The 19,160-nt window shown below is 35.1% G+C and overlaps 1 protein-coding gene across 11 annotated transcripts in view; it reads right to left on the bottom strand.

Moving 5' to 3' along the window:
- Positions 1 to 1,744: 1,744 nt before the first annotated feature.
- The window catches only part of GOLGA4 (golgin A4), a 140,777-nt gene continuing 123,361 nt past the window's right edge, over positions 1,745 to 19,160 (bottom strand). For 7 of the 11 annotated variants that reach the window (XM_081073002.1, XM_081072996.1, XM_081072997.1 and 4 more), the window contains 4 exons: positions 15,834 to 15,937; positions 10,896 to 10,982; positions 5,142 to 5,204; positions 1,746 to 2,457 (listed from right to left, as the gene is read on the bottom strand). In XM_081073002.1, coding sequence (XP_080929128.1) covers positions 5,175 to 5,204; positions 10,896 to 10,982; positions 15,834 to 15,937 — 221 coding nt within the window. In that variant the 3' untranslated portion in view covers positions 1,746 to 2,457; positions 5,142 to 5,174. Of the gene's footprint in view, positions 2,458 to 5,141; positions 5,205 to 10,895; positions 10,983 to 11,619; positions 11,679 to 15,833; positions 15,938 to 19,160 lie in introns of those variants that run through there. The other 4 variants (XM_081073001.1, XM_081072998.1, XR_013994903.1 and 1 more) reach the window with 3 other exon arrangements.

The raw sequence follows: 19,160 nt of genomic DNA, 5'->3' as shown, positions 1-19,160 counted from the left end.
GGAAGCAGGCCCTCCGCTATCTGCCAGCACTGAGTTCTCGGACCTTCTCAGACCCCAAACTGTGAGAAGTCAATGTTCATTGTTTATAAGCCACCCGTTTATGCTATTTTTGTTACAGCAGCCCCAGTGAACTAAGCCACAAGTCAACCAGGTAGTTCTCTACCAAAATTCACATGCATCTGACCTGAACAAAGTGACTATAAAGTTAATTCTGGTGGCTCAAATGAAATTTTTTGCCCAACACTTGCTAAAGTAACATCTTTAAATGCATGGTTTGTTTCTTGGCAATAAACGTACAGCGTCACCGTTTTATGTGCTGCAGTCATGAGGTCTTGGAGAGAGCCTTGGGATCGGGCAGCTTTCTCCCTGTGGTCTTGGGCCGACTCTCGGCCATCACAAACGGTTGGTCTGCAAGTCACAATCAGAGTGGAAGGTAAAGTATTCAGCAGACTGTAATCTATGATGCAAACGTGTCCTGCAAGTATTGTTGGAAAAGCTCTCCTTTCCCAGGCATCAACTGGGGACAGGTACAGGGAGTCTTCAAGAAATGTCCCAGAGAGGCCGGAGGCCCTGACACTGACCACTATGTAAGGCTTTGTCATTCTCGCTAGAACAAGTTAACAAGGAGAGAAATGTCACCACTATTCCTAATCAAAGTGAACTGAATTGGCTGCACCTTTTTCTGAAAGAAGGGCTGCATGCCTGCACTGAGGAAAAATGAACAACTTATAAATCAACTGATGGTCACTCCTCTCCCGACTCCATGTGTAAAATCCAGCTTGTGCGTTTTCTCAACAGTTGGCAAACCACAGCCTGTGAGCTAAATCCAGTTTGCCACCTACTTTTATAAATAAAGTTTTATTGGAACATGACTATGCTCACTTATGTATTATCTATGATTGTTTTTACAGTACAGAGACAAACGTGAGTGCTTGTGACAGAGATGGTACAGCCTAAAAAGCCAAAAATATTTACTATCTGGACCTTTAGAGAAAGTTTGCTGACATGCACTCTTTTTACTATGCTTATCTCCAGAAATGGGCTATGGAGAAATTGTTGAAGGTTATATATGATTTCACTTAAGAGGTCACAGTCTCCCCTAGGAAAAGATATAAAAAGGGTAGGAAGTCATGTCTACTGTCAGAAATCCTTCAGTGGGACCAAATTTTGCTACTTAAGTAACCGTCAAGAAAAATAACGGTAAAAAGATGCTCTTCCCTTGCTGGAATAGTAGCCCTCAAAGGAGTCAGCCCTTACAGGAGACTCTGTGGTCACCCACAGCCTAGAGCTCCCCACTCTTTAGCACAATACGAGGATACACCAGCAACACTAGGTCCAGACTGTCTGGATGACTGACATTCCACCTTTGAGGCAGATGTTAGGTAATACCCAGATACTGAATATTGTATTTGCTAGAATATATAGAGTGTGTGAAACCCTCTGTACAGTTCCTATCTCTAGGTGTCCAGAAATTTCTCTCTCACTAAGTTTAAAAAGAATCAAAGTATGGTCTAATCTAGAGAGAGAAGGCATCCCTACGTTGGCAGAATCCTGAAACAAACACCATGAAGTACTTCTTTTTTCCATACTTCTTCTAAATTGGTCATGCTAATTTTTAACATAAAAAAGAAATCTTTCCAAATGCTCATCTTAACAAATAGTGCATTGTATTTGCCCAGACAGAAATAAATTAACTATTTTGACACAGATTTCAACATAGAAAAAAAGCACAATAAGCAAATTTTATACATTAAATAAACTTTATTTATCTGTTTTTCCAAGATGACATTGCCGACAGTCACGGATTTGCATACAATAGTTATGTATTGACTATTTACAATTTACAGTAGTATTTTTTCCTCTGAAAAATATAAGTACAAAAGCTAAGTAAACAATGAGGTACTGCTGTTTGGATTTATCATATGTCATAGCTTAAAGAACTAGTCTTTAGTAAATATTCAACAAATCAATCTGGATAAAAGAGTGAATTAAGTGATCTAATTTATCAGGAAAAATCCGCTAAGTTTCACCTCAAAATGTATTGCACAAGTCTTTTTTTTTTTAAAATCACTCTAAAAATAAATAGAAAAGGCAAGCAGTTCTTTAAAAAGAGGGACAAAAAGAATGGAAGAAAGGAATATTAAGTGAGCCCATAAATCAGATTAAGTTATTCAAAAAATTTTAAACAACATAAAACTCTTTCCAATCAAAAAAAAGAAAAGAAAAAAAAGGAGAAGAAAAAAGGAAAAACTATCACCGTTTCTCCACGATACAACCTATGTTAAAGGCAGTCTGCAGTATATCTGTGGGCCCATGTCAGGTTTTTCTTGGTTTTTTGGCTACATGAGGGACCCTGAATAACAGCTTCTTTCTCAAAGAACAGCAAATGTGCAGTTTTCCAAGCTTGCCCAACATCAAATTACTCTCATTTCTTCAAGATGAAGATCGGAGCCATGACTGGAAAAGAAAAGGGAAAAGAAGATAAAGAGAAAAAAAACAACAACATTTGAAGTCAACTTTTTAAAGGATGTGTTGTTTCAAGTTAAAATAAAATTATATTGTATGGCCTGGGGAATTGAAGTATAAATATTTTAAGTATTAAATCCTAAAGGAATCTTTAAAACATCAATGTCCTTGGAATGAGCTGACCTAGAGGCAGCCACTCCGGAAGGCAGTATTTTTAAGTGACACTGGCACTGCATCCTTCAACACGTATTGGCACTGCGTCTTTAAGTCTGGACTGAAAGCTACTATATCATAATTAGAGAAAGCCAGGAGCGAACATGCTCCCTTGGCAGAATTTCTCCAGGATGCAGCTCTTCAGTCTGGCTTTAAATTGGAGAAAGTATTCTTCCTTTTCTCTAATGTGTTGATTTTTCTACATATTAAAATTCTCCAGAATGATATGCATGGCAGCAGAAAACAAGCAGCATTTTGGTGTAAAAAGCTCTGCCTCATCTGCAATAAACTTAATTTTAAAAAAAACTTCAAATGTTATGAAAAATTATGCAAAACTTTCCTTCCTAATAAAGTTTCTCTAACTAAAATGCTAAAAGCCTGTAGTCAGGAGGTCAAGTATGAGGTTTAAAAAAAAAAAACCCATAAAAACAAATTACCAAATAAGATTAAGTAATAGACAAACTTTATATATATATATATATATATATATATATATATATATATATATATATATATGATAGCTAGATAGATAAATAGATAGGTACTTTTACCTATCATATATATCTACATATATATACATATATATATGAAAGGGAAATTTTTAAAGTCTTCTTAATTTGTAAAGGAACAATATAATTCACTACTCATGATGCACTTCCAATAGTATATTATTTATAAAAATAGCTCAACAATCATGTGGGTCCTAGAAATCTAGACAAGAAAGAACTTCTGTTAAATTTAAATTCCCTTGTCAGTTATAATTTTGAAGCTTGTGTTATTGTGGGAAGAAATCCATGCATTCAGTAATGCTGTACAATGTCAATGTCATGAAAGACAAAGAAGCTGGGAGAACTTTTCTAGTTTAAAAGAGAGACTAGAAAAATCTGACAACAAAATGCAATGTGCAATCTTTGAATGGCTCCCAGAACTTAAAAAATTATAGAAGACATTATTTGGAAAACTGGAAAAATGTGAATATTTACCATAAACTAGATAACAGTATTATGTTAATATTAAATTTCCTAGGATTGATAATTACATTATGAGTATGTGGGAAAATGCACTTGTTCTTAAAGATATTTGCCAAAATATTTAGTTTATGTTTGCAAGTAACTGTCAAATGTTACAGAGGGGAAAATATATATGGAGAGAAAGAGCATGAGTGAGAGAAAGTTAAAAAATTTGGCAAAATGTTAATAATTGGTGAATATAGGTAAAGGGTATAAATAAGAGTGATTATTGTAGCATTTTTGCAAATCTTATGTTTGAAATTTTTCAAACTGAAAGTTAAGGAGACAATCAATTAATCAATCAATAGAAATGCTACACAGTATACATTTCCAGTGATTAATGACAGCATTTAAATGCAATAATGTAACAACAAGCATGATGTAGAATTTATATTATTATTAAAAAAGGAAAATTTAAGACTTACTGGGTCTGACATGGGCTTCACATAACTAAAGATAATTCCAGGTAATCAGTAAGGCAAGTTAATTGATATATATTACAATCAAAATGAGACACAACTGTAGGCAAGGCATAAAGGATTTTTAGTTAAAAAATTTTTGAAAATGCTGTATGTTGGCATTTGAAACCTTGGTACTGTTAGCTGAATTAACAATCACAGAGAATCCTAATTATAATTAAACTCTATTAATTGTGACTCAGCTTATCTGTGATTTGTGAAAATTCTACCAAAAATGTACCCTAAATTTTCAAGGGGGTGCTAAATCCAGCTAATAGCATAACTAATACGTGGAGTTAATAGGAGTGTTTAAATAGTCAAGACAGCTAACTATGTTGAAACATTTTAGATGCCTGCACTTTGCTGCAGTAATATTTAATTAGAAATCAGCTCCATTCAATTAAAGCAGGCTGCTTAAGGGGCTCCTCAGGACAAATGTATTATTTGGTAAAACTGCATGATCCTAGGAAGTAATAAAACTGCGCTGATTTTTAAAGCAACTTTTCTATAACAATTTTCCTTATTTTTGACTAGTCTTGACTCTAAGTAGGCTTTACAATATTTTCAATTTAGGGTTGGTGAAATATCTGGATCCATGAAATATATCATTTTACTTTTACCTAGAAAATGAGTTTTCATTTCTCTCTCACCATCTTTATTGACTTCAAAGACTATTCTTGGGAAATAAAAAAACTAGAAGGAACATGTAATACATAAGAACTCTTTTGGATTCTTTAGCAGAATTTCAGAGAGCAATTTTGAAATTTTCAAGTACTATTTAAAGAACTAAAATTTCCTAAAATTGTATAACTCTTATTGGTAGTGGTGATTATCAATCTATACAACAGAATTAACAGAAAATACCTATAATAACCCAGAGCAAAATCATATATTTATTAAGCAAAAAAAGCAAAAGAATTCCAGCGAAATGGTTAGTATCATGCAATACATTTGATTTCTACACAAAAGACACAAGACATTATTCTTCACTCACCACATGCTAACTAAGCACAGACTGATGGTTTACTCAGAAGATACCACTGCGAGGTGAAGTGTACTACAAAGCCAGGAAGAAAAAAAGCTTATTGGGTTAGTTTTAAGACGTAATATAACACATAAATTATATGTGTATATGAACTTCAAAGGATTAAACAGGTTATACTTAAATTTTTCTCAAATCTCCTAAAATCAAGGAAGTATAGGCAATGTATAAGGACTGTAATACCTCCCTCCCATCCTAAGTAAACACTTCACAGCTGAGATTTTACTTGCAACTTTAACTTGAAAACATTTAAACATAATTAAAAATGTACTTCACACTTTAAGTGCATATGTATATGATAGATTAACTAGGGTGTGATTATTTGCTTTATAAAAGGATTTCTTTCATAATTCCATTAAAATCCATATTCAAATTTGATTTGCATAATCGCAACTTACCATCAAAAGCTTTTGGGGAAATGTTGATGATTATGACTACAGTATACCTACATGTCGTATTGTCATTCCTAAAATATGTCAATTTTATCATGGAATAACTCTCTTGCAATTCAACAAACAGTACATTAGGAATGGTGTCAGGAATGAGGACCCACACTGAAATTTCCATTCCAAGGGACTCAATTTCAAACACAGTTTTTACTGTAGCAACCTTCTTAAATAAATTTTACATCCTGTTTTAAGATAGTCAATAATCCAAGATTATTAATTATCTTCCTAGTTTACTTTAAAACAGCATCAGCAAAAACAGGGTTGTTTACAAAACGTGAGTCTCTTCTTGGATAATGTGACCAACCTCAGAAACATCATCTTATTTACTTTTTGTATTTAACGTGAAGTTAGTAAAAAGCAGCAAAATCAAAAAACAAACTAGAAAACAAAATTTGCAACACACACAACACAATAAGGTTAATATCCTATTGGAAAACTTTCAAAATACATGTATGCGGATGTTCCCTGTGTCTATGCTTGTAAGTGTTGAAAAACTGGAAACAACTTAAGTGTCCGTAATGAGAAACTGGTGAACTAAAATTGTAGGACATCCATATAATCATACAATCAGCCATTACAAAGAATGAGGTAGATCAATCTGTAATGAGGTGGCATAATATAAAAATATATTAAGTGAATAAAGCAAGCTGTTACATACTCTCATTTTTTACAAAAATAAAATAATTAAGTGATAAAGGAATAACAATAAATATATATGAATAAAGATTAGAAAACCTGGGGGTGGATATTCACCACCATATTAACAAAGATGACCTTAGCATGGTGGAAACAGCTGGGAGACTGAAGATCACGAAAGGCCCCTCTTTCTATGTGACATGTTTCTGAACGGTTTGCTATGTGTTTTTGGCGATGATCAGTATGTAATTCTAACAAGGCCAAGAGTCAAAACCACTTTTGAAATAACAAATAGTATTTTACACATGCAGTATTCTTCACTATGTATCAGTTTCATTAGCATTTGTTTCCTGACTCCACCTTGCATCCATCTACTGAGCCCATACAAAGGGAAAGATAACCCTCCGCTGGAATGGAAAACGCTTGCATCTAACAATGCTGAAAAGTTCTGATGATTTTATTAATTCAGAGGAGATTTTTAAAAATTATAACCACAGGGAGAGAAGTACAAGGCTGGTTGGTCTAGCGCAAGGATTAATCAAGAACTTGACACAACATGAAGGATCAGTGTGAAAGCAAAGCAACAACGGTCAACAGAAGATCAAGTTTTTAAAAATGACTGGAGTGGATGGGGAAAGAAAATAAGCCAAACCTTTTTCATCAAAATAGAAACATTTTTCTTTTAATGCAGTTATCAAAGAAATAGCCATCTACGTTAAACGTGTCATTAGGTTTGCTAGCACTCTGGAGATAAAAATGCATTTCTAGGACTTTTTAAAAGAGACTTCTATATAACAAAAGAGCCTCTGAATTCCAAGAGATGTTTAGCACCTGCTTAAAATAAACTTTCTGTAATATTTATTGTATGTCAATATACCTTAACTTTCTTAATGAAATTATCCTAAATAACAAATAGCACTCTCTTTTTAAAAAATATCTGACAGTGTACCTCTAAGTAGTTTTATTCAGCAAAAAACAATTAGACAAGCCAAAGATGCTTGCATTCACTCTTGCTCCTATCTTGCTTCTGAAATATCCTGCCTACTCTGGTCACCTGAACTACTGACACCATCACCAAATGAAGTATCACGCACAATAAGCTAAAAACTGAGAGGACAAAAACAGCTGCTTTCGGGAAACAAAGATACGTGTAAAACTCACTGGGGAGGGGAGAGATGGTAAAGAGCAGATATATTGAAAAATACTTTACCAGCAGTCATAGAAAGTTTTTGATTAATGCCACAAAGCAAAGTGTTCAGAAGGTATTCCTCCTAGAATACTTGCCAAACAACGCAAACACTGACGTGGGCTGCACACGTCAGCACAGACAGCAGTCGCGCTCTCTCGCAAACATCCCCAGTATTTATGGACAGGGAAGCTCCGCAAGGTGCTTGGGGTTTGCTTTGGTTTACTTATATCAGCTTTGCAGCCCCCAAAGCTAAAAATAACAAAACACTCAAGATTGCTAATTTTAACAGAAGGGAAAATGTAGCTACACATCTACAACAAATTACAGGAAAGATCCATTTGGAACATACATTTAAAGCTAATGTGACTAAATAGCTTTTTAATGATTATGTAATAAACTCCTAAAAACCTTTGTTTTCTATATTTTTATACATCCTGCTATTACAAAGGTATTTTATATAATGATATTGAAAAGCTATTTATGTGCTTCTGTTGGATATCTTATGTATCTTTCTATTAGAAAAAAGAAGTCACTGTTCTTTGCAATAGTGTTCTTACCAGCTACAGTTCACTGGATAGGAGTATAAAATTAGTTGAAACTTCTTCAAGAGGTTTGTTCAAAGAGTAATTTTCATTGCTCATTTCATGAATGATAGCAATCTTAAGGCAAGTGAGACCCTTGCTTCAACTTTCTCAATCACCAATGATTAAGTTTCCATCAAATACAGAAACAATCATGAGTCACTCTATCCAAGAGCCTCCTTACACTGACAAAAGGACTCAAGTTGATTTGTAAGTCATCTTTGGGATCTTCCTCACTTCGTGTTCATTACAAGTTAGTTCATATTTCCTAAGCATTTATTTTTGTTATTTGAATTATATTATTTAGGTATATCTTTTATTCATATATGAATGAATGGATGGTACCTCTTTCCCCCAAAATTAAAGGTTACACAAGTCAGTCATATCTTCCATGTCTTCAATTTTTCCATATTTACCGTAACAAACAGAAGAGTGGGTGATTATTGACTGAACCCACTCATTAAGAAAAAGATGGGTCTGCCCAGTGCTCAGGTGGTTGGAGCTCCGTGCTCCTAATGTCGAAGGCTGCCGGTTTGATTCCCACATGGGCGAGTGGGCTCTCAACCACAAGGCTGCCGGTTCGAATCCCCCAAGGGATAGTGGGCTGCACCCCCTGCAACTAACAACAGAAACTGGACCTGGAACTGAGCTGCACCCTCCACAACTAAGACCGAAAGGACAACAACTTGTAGCTGAATGGCACCCTCCACAACTAAGATTGAAAGGACAACAACTTGACTTGGAAAAAGTCCTGGAAGTACACACTGTTCCCCAATAAAGTCCTGTTGTCCTTCCCCATAAAATCTTTAAAAAAAAAAAAACGAAAAGAAAAAGATAATGATGGATGAGACTCTGCTTAAAGCAGCAGTGGAATGGGACTTTCCCTCTGAGATAAGAAAGGATTTCTTCAGGAAGGATCCTTCCATTTCATCCCTATCTCAACTGAATTCTACTTTATTCAGGAATAAAGAGTGTAATGTTTTCCGAAAATTTCTTTTCAGTTAAACTTAGAAACAAACTTTTCTGTCTGCCTTAAAAGGTTTTTACTTGGTTCACTATTTACACATATCAATTCATTAGTTCCCCTCAAGGCAAACCATTCTAAGACTGCATGTGCGTATGGGGTGAGGGGAATGTTTCCTAACGCATTTGTAAAGCGGCGACTTAGGGTGAATCTGTACTGTAGAGCAAATCCTGATCAAATACTGCCCAACAGTAAGAGAGTTTGCCATACTTCAACATTAAGATAATAGAGAATCCATGGAAGAATGAACCAAGATAATAAAAGCTTATTTATATCATTTAAAAATATTTTCCTAAACTGGGCCATGATGACAGAATCATGTCAACAGGCTCAAACTGCACTGGAAGAGGTTGAGTTTCACAAAGACACAGTGATTTTACTCAGTGAAGAGGAAAACTTCTTCTCTGAGTGACTACATGGTTATAGAATTAGATGTTCACTAAAATTTACAGCAGCATTTGCTCTGTTCATTAAGGACATACATTACGGTGACATACTTCATCAAAAATATTTATAACCAGAAATGACTACAGCAATCTAGCAATGCTTTTTAGGCCACTAGATACTGAGGAAGAATGCTTTACAAAAAACAAATGCTAACCAAAACAACTGCAACTGTCCCAGAAACTAAACAATAAGTACATAATGCAGTAGACAGTGGAGTATGGGGACACCGGTCAGGGATGCTGGATGACCTTAGAGGAAGCCAGAAAGCAGAGGTCAGAATGTTTCCAAGGCACTGGGCTGCCTTCAGGACTGACCCTGTGTAATGGGTCAGAGAAAAGGAACTTCATAAATGGCAGCTAAGTGCTGGGGGTATGCAGCCGGGAAGGGAAAGCCTTCCATCTAGGCCAGCTGCAGATTTTGGTGGAGTCCCATGGGTCAGAACCAGAACACACTGATCACTACTACAGAAAGGGAGATTTGGGCTCCATATAAGCAAGAAGATTTCTAAGAAAAACACAGTCTGTCCAGATAAGACGAGATGCTTTGGGAAGTAATTAATTATTGTCTCAGTCCTCACTGGAGATACTCGGAACAGGCTAACCCATCACTAAGGAGAAGACCTTGGCTTGCTTCAGTGGGGAGAGAAAATAGCGGTACTGGGATCATGAAATAAGTGAAGAAATTGGGGACAGAATATGGAGGGTATTGTAGGCTATGAGCAAGAAAAAAAAAAGGAAGCAGAAAGAGAAAGCCAGGGGCAAGACACGAATCCTCACAAGTTTCACACTCTGCTTAGAATGGATCTTCTAAGTGAATTACTGGTCCAGGACAAAAAGAGTTAGGCACAGGGAATTCTGCATAATTTATGAAGTGTGTGTTTGTTTCACTTCAATCACAGCTGACTTCACACAATGGTTTCTAATAATTCAGTTATCTATATTTCCCTTGTAGGGTTATGTCAAAAGTCCAAAAATGCTTGAATTCGTTCACTCATAATTGTTGTATCTGAAAATCAATTGAAGTTGAATAAAGAACTGTAACCTATAAAACATCCTGATATAATTTGGTTTTAAAAAAGTATTACTGGATATACCAGAACAAATACCTTTCCACAAATAGCCTAGGAAATCCCATATAGCATATGGGTGCCAACCTCATAGATGCTATTAAATAAGACTTTCCTTTCCTTGAAGACACCCATTCGTATTTGCCCTAAGTTGAACTTTCTTAATGTAGATTCACTCTTATTTTTAGGCTATAGTGTACAAAAATTAAAAATTTTAAATTTCTTTTACCAACTCAAAGTCTTTGTAAATGAGACGGAATGTAAATAGGTAAGATAAAGTTATCTTCTGTCTATAACCTACTTTTAAAGCTTACCGTAAGCCGAGCATCTTCTCTTTCCAGAATTTTCTGAGTCTGATCATCAGGGAACTTCAGTACAGTGGTTATAACTTTTGCCATGGTCTGTAAGAAAACAAGAGACAATAACTAGTAGGCATCAGGGCAGAGTAAGTCCTGACCCATTGTGACATGTTCTGCTGGTGAGATTCTTTAGTGATCTCAAATGGAAGCCACGACCAAAGAAGTATGATGTGAAGGTATTCGTCAAGGAAATAACAGCCAACACTACAATTCCAATTTAAGAGGACTCCTCACAATGTCTTGTAGATAGTATTTGAAGAAGATGCATTTACAATAGCATGAAGCTGCATAAAGTTCTAATGTTCTTGGCCCTTTGTCTTAGGAAGATGAAACTTTATTATTCATTCATTTTAGAAGGCTTTTTATTTGTAGAAATCTACCTAATATGTGACGTATTGCCAAAACATCTGCTGTCAATAATCATTAGAATGAGATACTCCCAAGTTCAGCTTTCACTAAATCACATCATATATCTCATACACATGGGCTACTGCATGAACATGAACATGCTTAGTAGGTATTTTTTAAGACATGCAGCACATCAACCTAATAGAAATACAAATTACATTTTAAATAAACACAAGATGTTTTGTTTGGTAGAAAACATGATGAATCAAACATTACACATGGTGGCTTGCAAAACAAGATCATAAATTGAGCACGATCTAAATAAATATACCGTAAGTCAGACTGTCACCCATAAGATGGTGGAAAATTCTCCTCAAAGGTTGAAATTCCCTATTTTGTATCAAGATGAGATGTTGTGAGGGAGACAGAGAGGAAAGAAGATACCACTTATGAAATAAGTAGAACAAGTTTAGAGCTTACATACACATTCAGGTGCTAGTGTTCCCCTGAGGGTTCCTACAGAGGATGGGAGGATCCCCAGAGAACTGCCGCTAACATTCTTTGTTCACAGTTACCAATTGTGTGTGGTGTTGAGGGGAGGGGGGAGGACGGACTAGAGAAACTCAGTGAAGAAAAGATGACATAATAGTTAACCAAGAATTCTGGAAACTCACATCATTAGAAAAAAAAAGTATAATTATTTCCAGGCAGGAAAGAAACTAATGTGTTTTTTTTAATTTCGTGCTAGGCCTAAGCAAGGCACTTTACATATTCCTAGTAACTTCCAACTAACAGATCAACTAATACCACAAACCCCAACACAATAGGATTTTAGTTTCAGTCCCTTTTCTTCCTTTTATCTTTGCCTCTGCCTAACCATTTCAAACAACGCAGTTCTTGGAGAATTCCAAAGGCATTTTACAAAAACCCTCACCCTTTACTTTGTATTGCATAGATAGAACAGAATCTTTGGTGCTCAAGTCTAGAAACCAAGCACATGCGTGGCATGAAATGGCAAGAGAAATACAAAGGATTAACTATTTCAGTATTCTTTTTATTAACACTCCGAAGCACTATTAAATGCTTCCTAGTATACTACTATGAAGACTGTTTTAAGGAAACAGGAAAACTCTAAAATTCAGGGATTCACAATTACAGGGACTATTTCTTTAATTTCAACAGCTTATAAAGTTCAAAGTAATCAAAACTTCATTTATATTCACACAACCATGTCTGTCAAAAAAAAAAAATTGTGACTAGTTTTCTCTTCACATTTCCAGAAAGTGTTAAATGGGAAACCCACCTGTAAATTCATCAGAGATCCAAAATGTGCAGCGGATTACTCGGCAAAGACTTAAAGCTCTTCCTTAGCTTGCCAGAAAACCCTTTAATGGAGAAGCCCAAGCTCTTTGCCATTCCTCAGGGGAAAAAAATCAGACTTTCTATACTACATACACTATCCCCAGGCCCTGGGAAGTAAGGGGAAGTTCAAATGAGACACCTGGTTTAGAAGTGGCCTCTCCGGACAGGTTTTCTTTAGGGAGAGGCTTCAGTAAAAGTTCGGATGAGAAACACTTCTATTGATGAACTGAACAGGCTGGGTTTTAGTATCAATAATAGCATGGAGGATCAAAATCCAAGAAAAAGGAAGTGCAAGGACAGAAGAAAAAGAGGGGCTTACTTAACTTCACGCTATACGAATGTGTGTCCTACACGGGTCCTAAAACACTCATCTGCCTCATAAATTAAGGAGCACTGTGTGCACAAGCAGATGAAGAAACACAGGTGGGGTGACATGCAGATCCTGTTAGACAAGAAACAGCTGCAGATAAGCATCAAATCACAAAGGCCATAATACACTCTGCTTCATTCTAAAACCACAACCTGGTCTCTTATTTCAAATTCTTTATTAATGTGTAGAAATTGGGCAAATCAGCAAAAGATAATGTCTAAAAAAGCTTTGATCTTGTCAATCCCTGCTCAAAATTTTCCAGGGCTACCCCTCTCCCCGCCCCGCCCCAAGATCTACAGGTAAAACTCTGAGAACATTCCAGACCCTCCTCCACACTCTATGCAGCCCTAAGCAGTGACTTCCAACTCACAGATTCAGTGTTTTAGTTGGATCAGACTATGTGTCATTCCTAAACCCACACTCAGTTTCCTGCCTTGGACCTTCTGTCCAGGCTTTCCCTCCTATCTGAGCCCGTCTATCAAAATCTAAGCACCTCTATAAAGAAAGGCCAGTAGATACACGTGCGTCTCCAAGATGTCTTCCTTGACATTCCCACAAGTAAATATGAGGACTCCACCTCTCTTAATAGCATCACATTATGCTCAACTAAGAACAGCTCCCTCTTCCTACTACAGGTGGTTAGACTTGATGATTTTTTTAACTTTAAGATGATGTGAAAGCGATACACATAATAAATTACATGAGAAAGTCAACACTTTATTTACATAAAATGGGCTTTGTATTAGATGATTTGCCTGACTGTAGGCTAATTTAAGTGATCTAAGCATGTTTAAGGTAGGCTAGGCTAAGCTATGATGTTTAGTAAGTGAGATGTATTAAATGCTTTTTTGATTTACGATATTTTCAACTTAATGATGGGTTTATTGGGAAGGAACCCCATTGTAAGTTGAGGGGGTCTCTGTGCATGGCAAACTCCTTTAAAATAAGCATGATATCAAATTTCACCTCCCTATCCATCATGGTGATAAACAAAGGTCCACATGTAGTAAGTGCTCAGTAAATATGCAGTAAATTAAACTGAAAATCTGCTACCCATTTTCAATATTTACTTATACAGGTGATGGCAGAATGACAGACTACTCATCATTTTTAGTAACCAGAAAAATACACCGAATGCTGAAGATGAAACCAGCGAGAGCACCCCTCAGCATGGATTCCCAGCCAGGTGTTAAATGGGGCTGCCTGTGCCTCGAGAACATCCCATCATACCCTAAAACTAACCGCAAAGCCCAGAAAGCACAAGCTTAGACCTGGCTGAACTGGCACTGCCCCAGGATATCTTATGCTTGTGCTGGGTCTTTCTTCAGGACTTATAAACTCTGTAGAGATGTTTGCAACCTCCAGAAGAAACAAGCTGAGGCAGTCAGTCTCTTCATTTTGCAGACCAAGAAAAGGTTAAAAAATTTATTTAGCACAAACACAGGATCATAGTTTCAGATTCACAAATGAACCAAAGTAGCTAAAGTTCTGAGAGGCTATTTTGTTTAAAAGATATGCCTGTCCCAGCTTCCCTACAATAGCAAGGTAACCATTAAACTATCTACCTCACTTCAAATATAGGCTGCTGTACAATAAAGGCAGAGTAAGAGGAAGTTATATTTCATTAGCTTTGTTTTAAAAAGGTAAGGAGAAAATCAGTTTTGGCTATCCTTTGAATAGAAAAAAGTCCTTAAGAAACAAATACACTGAATCACTGTGAACTAATATATCTTTCCTGTGATGCATGTTCAGGATCACACTGGTTATTACTTTAATTTGAAATTATTTGATACAATGAAATGAGATTTCTATAGATATCAAGGACTCAAATGACTTCCAGCCCTGTAAGTCCTAGTGTTTCATTGACACTACAATCCATAAATTCATAATATTCTTTTAAGAGGTTTTCTATGCCCTTACTTTTTAGGTTTTAAATATATTCCAAATCAATCTCTGAACTGGCTTAGCATCCTATGACTCAGTAACCCCCACAGACCCATAAGTTAAAACACTGATTGCTTCTAAAAACAGAAAACTCATTATCCCATCTGCAGCCAGAGTATACAGATAACGTAAAAGTTCACGTTGGTAAAAAATTGAAACGTCAGAAACACAAGTTGCTTTAAGTGACAAATTTTGTTTCAGGAAGACTCAAGAATTTCCATAAATGCATTCAATTCAAGATATATTTGCCAAAAGTCCGATATAAGGCTCTTTTAAAAACACTGCAGGGGATATAAATAAGAATAAGACAAGACTCTACACTCAAGGACCTTACAATAAATTCAACTTGTAGAAAACAAATTAGCCAAGTATTGTTACTCATATGGTGTTGCAATTTTCAAATGATCAATACTCCATATGTGAAGGAATGATTTTCTTACAGTGACTAAAGTAAAATATTTCTAAATATCTATAAGTAGTCATTCTTAATTATGACCATTTCCAATACTTCTACACTGTCCTTAAGTCTTAATGAAGGTGATTCCTGTTCTCCTAACTTTAAGATCTGAAGTCAAAAATAAAAATAGCCAAATGTTTCACAAAGTATGAAGTTATGAAATTTTATATTTTTAGTATTTAGCACCATCTAACAGTATTTTTTAAATTAATGTTTTATTAATGTAAGAAATATAATCAAAATCTGCCAATTAACTTTTGCAATTAAAAACAATGACACAAGTACCTATCGCCTGCTATTAGCACGTATGGTCCTCTAACAGTGAACACATGGAATCAATACGTATATTAAAAATGGGACATATTTCCTTTTAAATTAAGCTGTATGCCAAATCACCAGACATGATTTATACCTTAGTCTCACGACCCATCATATACTCAAAAAGCACTTTTCGTAAATACTCAAACTCGGTAGGTTCTCCAAAGAGTGAGACATCAGTACGGTACAAGTTGCCACCTGTCAAATAAAAAAACAGATCAAATTGTAAAGATAAGACTAGATAAACTACTTATTACTTAGAAAATGGACAAACTAAAAAACAATTGAACTAAGAGAGACATCATTTTTATATTAATTATATTGCATTGCATGGTATTGTACTGGATATACACTAAGCATTTCAATTGACATTTTTCCCTTCGAAGAGAAAACAAGAATTATTATAACAATTTTATTTCTCACATCTTTCCTCCTCCTCCTCCTCCTCCTCCTCCTTCTGGCATGACAATTTTAAAAGACTGTACTTAGGGAATACAAAGATTCCTTAAAACTGGTATTTCCTTCTTAAATATTATGTAGTTAGCTTCAGATATTCCACAATGACTAAAATTAACAATTATTTTCATTTTATTAAGAGTTTAACAATTCAGAATAGTATTCTAGTTTTTCTAATATTCCAAACCTAAAAACACTGAGTTTAAATCAAGTTTAAAAAACGTTTTGAAACACAGAATAAAATAACCTGAAAATGCATGCACTATTAATGCCATTACAGTGGTTTTCAAATATTTTGATTCAACATTTTAAAAAGACTGCCATAAAAAGTTATAGTGTATTTGTTAATCAACCTCCATTTCAATCTAAAATTAAAGAATACAGTTCACATACGTGAAGTCCCACTATGACACACTTTAATCTGAATAAATTAGTGATTATTCATCAGGCAAAGTCTATACTTGCATCCACTTCTAGTAGAATGACACACTAGGTAATCTGACAAGCCCTCTGCTACCGAGAAACCTCTAAATGCAGCATAAAAACACTCTACAATCATAGGACATCCTTAGAGGGGTAGAGAAACAGAGGAAAAGGAAATCACAGAATTAATGGGAGAGCAAATGGGAATCCAGTAATGTCTAGTGGGTAAAAGCCCATATTGAGAGATTTTGTCATGAAACCACAGACTAGGCTTTGGGCCCCCATAAACTGAGAGAGCTGAAATGCAGATCTGACATAAAACAGGGGTATTGCCTACCTGCAATGGAACTTATTAGGAAACACTTCTCTGGCTCTGCTCCAAGAAACAAACAAACAAAAAGGCTCCCCTTAGAATGTGTGACCATGTACCTACTCATAGAGTCCAGGGTACAAAGTTACAATTCAGGCAAAGAATTCTAAAACTTGTTGAAGGCTTGCTATACCCTTGGTACCTAACAGAAATAAACATAAATCCTCTCTGACAAAATCCTTAGTATAGGACCCTCCAGATTGCCTATCACAGGTTATATTCAGTCAAACAAACTCATGATTTTTAAAAAAATCAAGACATCACGAGACAAGCCCCCATGAGGAAGAGTCAACAGAAACAATAAACAAATTTATACCTCTAAAAGATGCTGACACTTAAGTTATCACGTGTAAAATATAAATTAACTATGTTTGAAACGTTTATGGAATGAAAGTACTGGAAAAGAAGTAAAACTATATTTGCAGATGACATAGTCTTATATATAGAAAATTCTACGGAATCCACTAAAAAAATTATTAAATAATAAGCAAGCTCTAACAATATTGTAAGATACATGATCAATATACAAAATTCACTCATTTCTATACATTTGCAAGATACAATCTGAAAATTAAGAAAACAAACACCAGTCCAAGTACAACAGCTTCAAAAAAAAAATATTAGTAATAAACTTAACAAAAGAAGTGCAAAACTTATACTCTGAAAACTACAAAACATTGTTAAAAGAAACTATAAAAAATCCAAATAAATGGAAAGAGATCACATATTCATGGATTGGAGCACTTAGTATTGTTAAGATGACAATACTCCCTAAATTGATCTACTGATTCAGCACAATTCTTTTCAAAATCCTACCTAGCTTCTTTGCAGAAACTGACAAGCTGATCCTAAAATTTATATGGAAATTTATATGGAAATCCAGAATATCCAAAACAATCTTGAAAAAAAGAACAAAACGAGAGGACTCATATGCGTCAATTTCAGAACTTAATACAAAGCTTCAGTAATCAAGACAGTGTCATACTGGCATAAAGATCAATGGAAAAGAATTGAGAATCCTGAAATAAACAAAATTTTTAACAAGGATACCAAGAATACAATAGGGGAAAGAACAGGGTTTTCAATAAATTGTATTAGGACACTGGATATCTACATGCAAAAGAAGAAAATTAGACTCCCATCTCTCACCATATGTAAATATTAACTCAAAATAGATCAAAGAATAAATGGAAGAACTAAAACTATAAAATTCTTTGAAGAAAATAAAGGAGTAAATCTTCATAACCATAGAGTAGGCAGTAGGACACCGAAAGCACAAGCAACAACAACAAAAAAGATAAATTGGACTTCATAAAAATTAAAACTTTTGTGCTTCAAAGAAAACCATCAAGAAAGTGAAAAGAAAGCCCACAGAATAAGAGAAAATATTTGCAATCATATATCTGATAAAGAACTTGTAACTAGACTATATAAATAACTCTTACAACTTGATAATACAAAACCAACCCATTTAAAAAATGGGTATAGACATTTTTCGAAAAGAGATACATAAATGGCTAGTCAGCACACAAAAGCATGCTCAGTATCATTAGCCATCAGGGAAATGTAAATCAAAACCATGATGAGATGCCACTTTACATCAGGATAGGAAGAAGACAATAACAAGTGTTGGCAAGGATGTGGAAAAATTGGAACCTTCATACACCGTATGTAAAATGGTGTGTATGTAAAGTCACTGTATATAAAGTCACTGTATGTAAAGTGACTAGAAAGTCACTTTGAAAATCAGTTTGGGAATACTTCCAAACTGGAAGTATTTGGAAACTCACTTCCCATTTACCTTATGCAGGTAAACGTAGAGTTATCATATGACCCAGCAATCCCATTCTAGGTAGATATACAAGAGAAATAAAAATATATGTTCACATAAAAACTTGCACACATATGTTCAAAGCAGCATTATTCATAATAGTCAAAAAGTGTAAACAATCAAAATGTCCATTAACTGATGAATGGGTAAATAAAATGTGGTATCCATATAACAGAATATTATTTGGCAACAAAGGAAAAACATAGTGATTAACACTACAAAATAGATGAATCTTGAAAACATGCTAAGTGAAAGAAGCTAATCATAAATGGTCACGTATTGTACGATTTCATTTATATGAAATGACCAGAATAGGTAAAATCTACAGAGACAGAAAGTAG

The sequence above is a fragment of the Rhinolophus hipposideros genome (genome assembly GCF_964194185.1).
Source record: "Rhinolophus hipposideros genome assembly, chromosome: 14".
Taxonomy (NCBI): domain Eukaryota; kingdom Metazoa; phylum Chordata; class Mammalia; order Chiroptera; family Rhinolophidae; genus Rhinolophus; species Rhinolophus hipposideros.
The sequence above is the reverse complement of the archived record's forward strand: the minus strand, read 5'-3'. Positions and strand labels throughout refer to the sequence as shown.